Source organism: Tenebrio molitor, chromosome 2, assembly GCF_963966145.1.
Source record: "Tenebrio molitor chromosome 2, icTenMoli1.1, whole genome shotgun sequence".
NCBI lineage: Eukaryota > Metazoa > Arthropoda > Insecta > Coleoptera > Tenebrionidae > Tenebrio > Tenebrio molitor.
This window is the reverse complement of record NC_091047.1, coordinates 27,692,073-27,701,218: the sequence shown is the minus strand read 5'-3', so window position 1 is coordinate 27,701,218 and position 9,146 is coordinate 27,692,073. Positions and strand designations below refer to the sequence as shown.

Genomic DNA, 9,146 nt, shown 5'->3' with positions numbered 1-9,146 from the left:
TATTTTATTTGAAATATTTTTTCGAGAATCTGAACCACGTTCAACTTCTGATATAAAGGATATGTCTTTCAAAATCTTTAGACATCTCTGGTTTCAGAGTTGTTGCAAACATCATTCCTTCCCTTATCGTATACCTAAATACGATTGGTGTTTTATTATAACTGCTGGCTTTAACTATTTTTAGTGGTTCTTCAGTTATAAAATAAATATGAATATGATTTTTTTATAACTGGACCAAATGGCAGTTTTCCACCAGAATCATTCAAAGCATCTTAAAAACAATTCACATAAATAAAATATTGCAACTTGTACGTGTAATCATTAAATTAATTTAAACATATATTTTTTTATTTACAAGTTTGTTACAGCGTGTGCCGTTTGTTTAGACAGTTCTTGTTCTACAGTATGGCTGTTAACTTTGCAATCCCCACTGACAGAGCTGAATGCGCGTTTCAGGAGGATCCATTGAAGGAGATAACTCTAGAAGAACTTGGATAAGTTTAAAGGTCTTCAAAATGATTCTCGAATAATGGTAATCTCTCCGTCATCGACTTAGCTGGTCAACCTGCAGCTGGTGTTCCCAATTGGCCACCCAATGGGGGCCCAGATGGGACAAGCAAAAAAGCTCTTGGAACAGGTGAAACTTTAGTGGTGAAATCGACGAAGCGGTTTAGACAGGGAGAATGTACTCGTAACTAGGGGAAGCCCTAATGAATGGACTCGAAGAATTTGAGGAGCATGTTTCATGGGGTGATCAAACCAGAAGGAACATAATGAATGAAGTAAAATGGAAAATGTGATATCAAACTACCAATTAAAGAACAGCGTACGAGGGAGTATCGATAACGTGGTATAGATGATCCTATTGTCAGAATCGTGGAAAGAAAGGACAGAAGGCAACGTGACAAGAGGGTAAAGTCGAAGACAGGAAAGAAAGGAGAGTCGAAGTGGCTGATAGTTGTTGTATTATCTGTTAAAAAGTAACTAAAGTAAGTAAAGATTTGAGAGTTTAAGGATTCTAATTACGTACGTACTATGGCGGACAATAAATTTAGGCCGGCCTGTCATTGGCTTGACATCAAAATGTGAAGCTGGCATTATGTTCAACTAACCCCATTTTCGATTTTTGTCATTCTTGTCATCGTGACAGCGATAATAAAAATTAAAATCGGGAAAAGAAGCGTGCACCAGAGAGAAGTGCTACTACAAATCAGTTATGCTAGTGCGTCATGATCTGTAAGTTACGAAAAGGGCGAAGGAAACGCCAAACAGCTTGAAAACCTTCAGTTTGACAAACTGACACATCAGTCATAATGACAATAAATGGTCGCTTGCATTGACTTTTTTGAAATGTCAGAAATTTGCCGGCCTAAATTTATTGTCCGCCATAGTACGTATTAGATACGTAAATAAAATAAAAGATACAAAAAACTACTAACAGATGGTACATAGATAAGCAGTTTAGAATTAAATTGGAATTGAGGCAGATATCAGTAGGTACTTAACTACTTAACACATTTAACAGTAAATTTTAACCAATATAAAATAGTTTTGTAATCTTTGTCTGATAATTTTGTGCAGTGCAATATCAATATATAAACACGGTTTTGTAATCACTACCTTACTCATTTATCGATTAACCTTCAACTAGTTTGAGAGCGTGTAAATTGTAGTGTGTTATTTATAAAATAACCTATCATCATGACTGAACCAATTGTCAGCGTGGAGCACGGAAAGTTGCAAGGAAAAATATCCACAAATATACGCAATGAGAACTTCTTGAGTTTCCTGGGCATTCCATATGCCAAACCCCCAATCGGCGAACTCAGATTCAAGGTAAAATAATTCTTCTAGTCGTTATAAATTACCTATGTGAAAAAATGCAGGATGCACAACCACTTGAACCGTGGGTGGGTGTTCGGGATGCAACAAAAGATGGAAACCAATGTTATGCCAGGGATTTGTTTTCAAGAACTGTACAAGGTTCAGAAGACTGCTTATTTCTCAATGTTTACACACAACAACTTCCATCGAACACAAGCAAAACCTTAAAACCAGTGATGTTTTGGATTCATGGCGGAGGGTTTAAAACTGGATCCAACACATCGAAGCGTTATGGTCCAGAGTTTCTGCTTACTGAAGACATTGTCTTGGTTACAATAAACTATCGAGTAGGAATTTTTGGTTTTCTTAATTTTGAAGACGCTTCTTTGGGAGTTCCTGCCAACACTGGATTAAAAGATATGGTGATGGCTTTGAAATGGGTTCAGAAAAATATAAGCGAATTCTCTGGCGATCCCAATAATGTTACAATTTTTGGTGAGAGTGCTGGAGCAACTTCTGTACACTATTTGGTTTTATCACGTTTGACAGCAGGTAATACTGAAATAGTATAAAATATTAATGAATAGCTTAATTTGTTTTAACACGTACAATGAGGGACATGGAATCCTGGGCAGTCTACTATTGTCATTTCAAAAAGTGTCAATGTAAATGCACCTTTACTGTCATTATGATTGATATTTTCAAAAAAACTGTCAAATTAACTTAAGCTTGGTTATGAGTAGCTAAGGTATGGTTTAGAAATTTTGACAACTGAATGACACATCTGCCCAGTTTTCCGTGTTCCCAATAGTATTACATGTTATTATTGTTTGTTTAAAAGTTTCTGCCATTTAAAAGAATGTAAAACTGGTTGTTTAATAGTAGTTTATTTAACGAGTTCGTGTGTAAATTGGGCTTTTTTTGGCATGAGTGGGCCTTTAAAACGCTCGTTTCACTCGCGTTTTAAACTGGTCCACTCATGCCAAAAAAAGCCCAATTTACACAAGAACGAGTTGAATACAACGTTTTTTTGTTCGACGAGCTCTTTAAAGGCTCCAAATCGTGTAAAATCTTTAAAGTTAGCTTGACGTTTCGTTTTGACAAGTTGTGACATTTATCAAAATCCTCTTACACAGGAGAAATTTCTCAAATTCTGACAGTGTCGAACAAAAAAATAGCAATATATCTACTGCACTTCATTGTAGGATTATTTCACAAGGCTATAATTCAGAGTGCGACTGCAATAAATTCATTTTCACAACAACGAAGCGACATGATAGTCCATTTGGCTTCCTTTCTGGATTTAAAAACACCAAATGAAAAAGAGATTTTGCAACGATTGAAGGCATTACCCACTGAGAAACTTTTTGAAATATACGAGAAAGTGGCAGATGTAAGTTTATAGATTTTGACCATTTTAAAATTAATTTAGTAATTACATGTACGAGTTGCAATATTTTGTTTACATGAATTATTTTTTAAGACGTGTGACGCATTAAATGATGCCGGTGGAAAACTGCCATTCGGTCCAGTTATAGAAAAACAATCTCCAGGAGCATTTATAACTGAAGAACCACTAAAAATAATTAAAGCCGGCCGTTATAATAAAGTACCAATCGTGTTTGGGTATACGTCAAGGGAAGGAATGATATTTGCACCAATGATGAAACCTGAGATGCCTAAAGATTTTGAAAGTCTTATACCTTGCATGTTAGAACTTGAACGTGGTTCTGATTCTTCAAAAAATATTGCAAATAAGATAAAACAGTTTTATTACGGAAAGCCTGGTTCAGAAGATCAACTGGACAACTTTTATTTAGTAAGTAAAGTATATTCTTTCTAAATGGTAGTGGTATGTCACACTTTCATGTTTGATTTTCTGTGTAAGTCAGTGTACACAAACAATTCGAATTCGGCGATTTAACCAAGTACTTAGAATGTAATCTCTTACTTTATTTATTACTTTTTAGATTCACACCGACAACGTTTTTGTGAGAGACATCATCTTCGCAGCACAACTGCACTCTGCAACATCTGACCAACCAACATTTTTATTCCGAATGTCCGTGGAATCGAAATTAAATTTGTATAAAAACTTTTTCAAAATTCAAGGCCCAGGTAAAAATTAATCTAGTGTCACATTAAAAAATAAGAATTTAACAAACTGTTGTTTAAAGGTGCGTCCCATATAGATGATGTTGGTTACTTATTCAAATCAATGTGGACTCCTGAAATACAACCAGGAAGTTTAGAAGAATTATCAATTAATCGATTCGTCAAGTACTGGACAAATTTTGCTAAATTCGGAAATCCAAATCTAAAAGATAAAGTAGATGGTATAGAATGGAAACCTGTAAAAGGAAATGACATCAATTTCATAGATATTGGTGACCAAATAACAACAGGTGTTGATCCGGAATCTGAAAGAATGCAATTTTGGAGAGACATTTTTAGCATGAAACCAGAATATAATGTTTAACAATATTTAATACTAAGTAGTTCTGTTGCTATAGTGTTGTGTTACTATTAAAAAGTCATTAATAAAATAAAAATTATAGCTATTAAGACAACAAGGGTTTTATAGACGATTTAAAAATCGAGATCGTAGTTTAAATCAGAGCGACCGCAGGGAGCGAGGATTTAATAGATCGAGATTTTTAAACTATAAAACACGCGTTGTCTTCAAGATTTTTTCTAACACTAACATCTTATCAGAAATTTTAATAAATTCAGAAATTATTCGAGGCGGGTCACAATACACAAAATGCGGAGGTTGCCGTGGGTACTATGGTAATAATATCAACAAATTTGGAAAAATAGTTATTTATTATACAAGACGATAAAATTTTATTTTATCTTCGAGAGCGGTTTAAGCCTCGAGGCCTAAGCCGAGAGGCTAATACGCTCGAGAAGATAATGGTGAATTTTATCGTCGTGTACAATACAAAATTTTATTCCATCCTCCATTACTTCGATTGAATTACTGAATTATTTTGATTATGACAATTATAAACGTCAAAAAAATTCAACAATCAAAAAAACGTCAAAAACAGAAAAACAACAATGGATGTTAAACATTAATTATTTTATTTTTCTAGACGATAAAACTTCATTTTACCATGAAGAAAACAGTAGATAAAATACCATTTTATCGTTTAGGATGGAATAAAACAATTTTCATCGTTGAAATGTGCCAAAACGTTCCAGAAGAAATAAGAAAAAAGGGGCAATTTGTTACCAATGAAGTCTAAAAGTGCATACGAAAAGGTGTATGTTTCGTTTCAAGGCCGGAACAATAAAAAAAAGCATCACGGAGGTAACGGAAGATGTCATTTTGGCTTTTCTTGACATGGGGTAAGCGTGTAGAACTTCATTAAAAGTTAATTCACACTACGGCAAGAATCATTTGAAGAAAATGTAAAGATTGCCATTTTCGATGGCCGGGCACTTGCATTAAATGAAACAGCAGAAGTTAAAGAAGAAGATGTTAGGAACAAGAGCACGAAGCTAATATGGCAATTCCAATTCAATAATTATTGTACTTTTCACTTTTGTGATAATTACTGTAAAAATGATGAATAAAATGTTACTTGAATGATGTGTGTGAGCGTATTTTATGACTCTATAAGATACGTTGCTATTGACGACGTGTCTTATAGAGACAAGCGTATTTTATGGGAAACATAAGGTGTGAGCTCAAATGCACCATGGAAACAGTATAAGAGATTAGTGTTAGAAAAAAGTATTTAAATTGGTTTCCTGTATTAGAATTCCCACTAATAAATAATTTATATGTAAACAAATCTACAGGGTCATTATAAATGATTGTACCATCGTAGTTGGCGTTGAAAACCCACACAAATTTTGGATATGCCGCCAGCTTCGCAACGTTAGACAAACTAGTAGACAGATTTCCATTACCGCCAGCAGCGCTGCCTATCGGCGATACTAGTCTCACTCATGTTATGAAGCTTGCGGCACATTTAACTAAGCCACCAACGCCTACTACGATGGTACAATCATTTATAAAAGTGCAAAAATTGTCTACCAGGGCACAGGTGGTTGCAAAAAAAATTTGAAACTGTCAGAATAAAATTGATACATTTTTACAATCCTCTTGCAATGTGAAGAAAACTTTTTACGAGAGAGAGCTTACAATTATGGTTAAAAATTAATAACATTTACAAACATTATTAGTACAAAGGTTAAGGTTAGAGTGACATTGTGGATTTACAGCCAGCGTTCAAAGAAACAAAAAACGTTACTGTCAGATTAACCGGAATGTGCAAACCAAATAAGATAAGATAATAACACGTATTTAATTAGTAAAATCATTTATAAACAACAACAAAATAACTGCTTTACAAATACACTCCTGGACAAAAAAACCCGGACACTTAAAAAAAATTTGATTTTTTTAAATTTACCTTAAAATACAAGGGAGATACACATTTCTTCCAATTCTCTAATCAGTTTTACACATGTCGATTGTTATAAATAAAAACTTTTGTTATCATTTATTATTATTGTTCACTTTCTTAAATCTTAAATTAATTAATAAATGAAAAAACTATAGTGTCCGGGTTTTTCTGTCCAGGAGTGTAGTTTGTTATAGTTCCGTTTTTTTTCTGTCACTGAATGTAAACGCCGAGACACAGAAGTAATTAAGTCTCTGCAATTTCAAATGTTTTACTACGCAATTCGTTCTTTATTGCATTTATGAGCTTGTGCCTATTTCGCGGACAAATATTTGCCATGTTAATATCCGGGCTTCTTTAAGGTCATAGTAAAACGTTAATAATATTTGCTTTAGCCAGTTTTAGCAGTAATTGTGATGAACTAATGAAAGACTTCAATGATCGACGGCAGCACAAATTCCTCAAGGATCCTCATCTGTATAAGTACATTGCCCCAAAAAAGTTAGGAATATTGTCGATTTGTGGATGATAACGCTCGTCTGCACAGGATACAATTGGTTTTGGAAACCTAGGGCTGGTTGTATAAAACGATGTCAATTCGTTGTTAAAGTCAACATACTGTCAAGCTATCTGATTGGGGAGATATTTAACATTGAATTTGAATCAGCCAATCAAATGGACGGATTTCCGACTTGACGCGTTGTTAGCTGACACGATGTTAACTAAGCTTTAAGCAACCGGGCCTTAGATTTGCACGGAATTCAACATTTTCAGCTACCTCCACGGTCTCCGGACCTCAACCCCATTGAACCCGCCTGAGACCTTGGAAACACTCGCAGACCGTTTGCCTTATCCAGTGAATATTCGGGAATTGAGTGAGTTGTTCCCTATTTTGTGGCAACAGCTTAATTCGTCGTATTCGTGAAGTTATACGGGTCCGAGGACGAAATACCCGTTATTTGAAATTAAAACAAAATTAGTATATTATGCAATAAGCACAAAATGATGCACATTTTGCACGAGTATGAACGTTGTATTTGGTACGTATGTATTGTTTAATAATGCTACTTTTATCGATTATCCTCAGTTTCTTGCATTTTTAAATATTTTATTACGAAGATTATGTGTTGATGGTTTCGTAGTCTGAAGTATTTAGCCCGAATTCATTGTGGTCCAAGTATTCCATGTTGAAGTCAACATTGTTAGTCAATAAGAAAATAAACATAGCAAACTATAACCGGCTGGTGGTTTTTCTGAAACAAAATTCAAAAGGTTATGTCCCGAAAAAATCAAAGATTTTAACACGCGAAGACATCTTAAAATTTTTCAAGGATGCTTCAAATGACACATCTTTTGGAAAAGGTATTCAAAGGCTACTCGGTGTTTGTTTATATTTAATTATGTCTGATATAGGTTGTTTTGGTGACCACAATAGTTATTTATGTATTAAGGGCGTAATGAAGGCGTTTGTGGCCCGCGGCGTGACATTAGGGCTCGAGACGTCAGTCGAGAGCTATAACACGCTAGGGTCACAAACGCTAATTATGCCCGTGGTACATACAAAATTTTATGTCCGGTCGAAGTTTTGAATTTTATAATAATTTAGGTAGATTCAATTTTAAAATAACGACACAAAAATCAGGAAGGTGGAATAAGCCAGTTATTGTTATTACTGTAGTAACGGCATAAACAAGGGCGGCAAAATCTTTTTTTCATTACTAGTCTCAGAAGGCGTCATTATTGACTCTCGAACCGACCCCAGAAGTAGAATTTCTCTCCCTTGGTTAATAATAATTTTCATTATTAACCAAGGCCAATAATGAACAGCCGTCACCTAACAACGAAAGATTTTCGTTGATTTCATTGGTTAACGTAGACAGACGATTTTCAATTTTCATAGCAACCGTTGAAAAATGAGAACTCGGATCGTCGCATGGGACAAACAAATTTAATTAATAATTATTATTAGAAAGGGTTTTAACGGATCTAGTAGTGAAAAAAATAGTATATAAACCACGCTAGAGAAGACAATTTTAAGCCTCGCTTCTTTATTCCCCTCGAAGCTTCGCTTCTCGGGGAATAAACTACCTCGGCTTAAAAAAATGTCTTCTCCACTCTTCTCTACCTTGGCGTATAATATACTATTACACCCCTGGGCTATAATATACTGAATTACGCCATAGAAACTAGTCCATAAGTAGGCAAAAATCGCCCGATCGGATATAATCGGATATAGTAGTGATTATGTCAACCCGAGTTTATGACCTCCAGGGGCTGCAGGTAGTTGAGAAGTATAGTGGACTGCCTAATAACCGAATTTTACGCGTTTTGTTGAGGCTTTTGTTTATTTTTTTTGCTTCCAATCTAATTTGTTTTTCCAAAAACTGAGACAGTAGCCCCATGACTCCCATGAGATACGTTCTTCTGAATCCAATGCAATTTTTAAATAGTCTCTAAATGAAAAATTGAGCAAAAATAACTAGAATTACTGAAAAACGTTATTAATTTTTTTATAAAGAATGAAGCGATTTTTCAAAAAACTGAGACAGTAGCCCCGTGAGATACGTTAATGTTTAACAAAAAATATAGTCACCATAGCTTCAAACATAAAACTGTGGAAAAATAATTAGAATCCGTTTAGCGGGCTTTACCATTGCTTGGCCAACCACTAGGCAACAGCCTTAAGTGCGCAAAGCAAAGGTTTTTTGAGCTTGAGAATGTTAGGTTTTTTGTCGAGACCGTTAGGTCGAGACAAAAAATACATTCGAAAGCTCAAAAAACTGACTTTGCGTACGTAATATAAACAACTTTTTTTCTACAATTGCACAGCAAGTTTATTAAAAAATATTGAATTCATAAAAAAAGGCAGCATTATTTTTTTAAGTTATCGTTGCACGGGTTTTC

General features: G+C 34.7%; 1 protein-coding gene across 1 annotated transcript; it reads left to right on the top strand.

Moving 5' to 3' along the window:
- Positions 1-368: 368 nt before the first annotated feature.
- On the top strand, positions 369-4,382 carry LOC138123221 (juvenile hormone esterase-like). Its single transcript, XM_069037819.1, has 7 exons — positions 369-989; positions 1,674-1,836; positions 1,887-2,376; positions 3,030-3,217; positions 3,308-3,643; positions 3,795-3,942; positions 4,002-4,382. The coding sequence occupies exons 2-7, from the start codon at positions 1,702-1,704 to the stop codon at positions 4,301-4,303; spliced, it is 1,599 nt and encodes a 532-aa protein (XP_068893920.1). The 5' UTR covers positions 369-989; positions 1,674-1,701; the 3' UTR covers positions 4,304-4,382.
- Positions 4,383-9,146: the final 4,764 nt, after the last annotated feature.

Excerpts from the sequence above, each read along its gene's own strand:
- LOC138123221 (XM_069037819.1), top strand. The coding sequence starts at position 1,702 with ATGACTGAACCAATTGTCAGCGTGGAGCACGGAAAGTTGCAAGGAAAA. Across the intron at positions 2,377-3,029 it reads TTTATCACGTTTGACAGCAG|GATTATTTCACAAGGCTATA; the intron begins GTAATACTGAAA and ends ACTTCATTGTAG. Across the intron at positions 3,218-3,307 it reads TATACGAGAAAGTGGCAGAT|ACGTGTGACGCATTAAATGA; the intron begins GTAAGTTTATAG and ends TTATTTTTTAAG.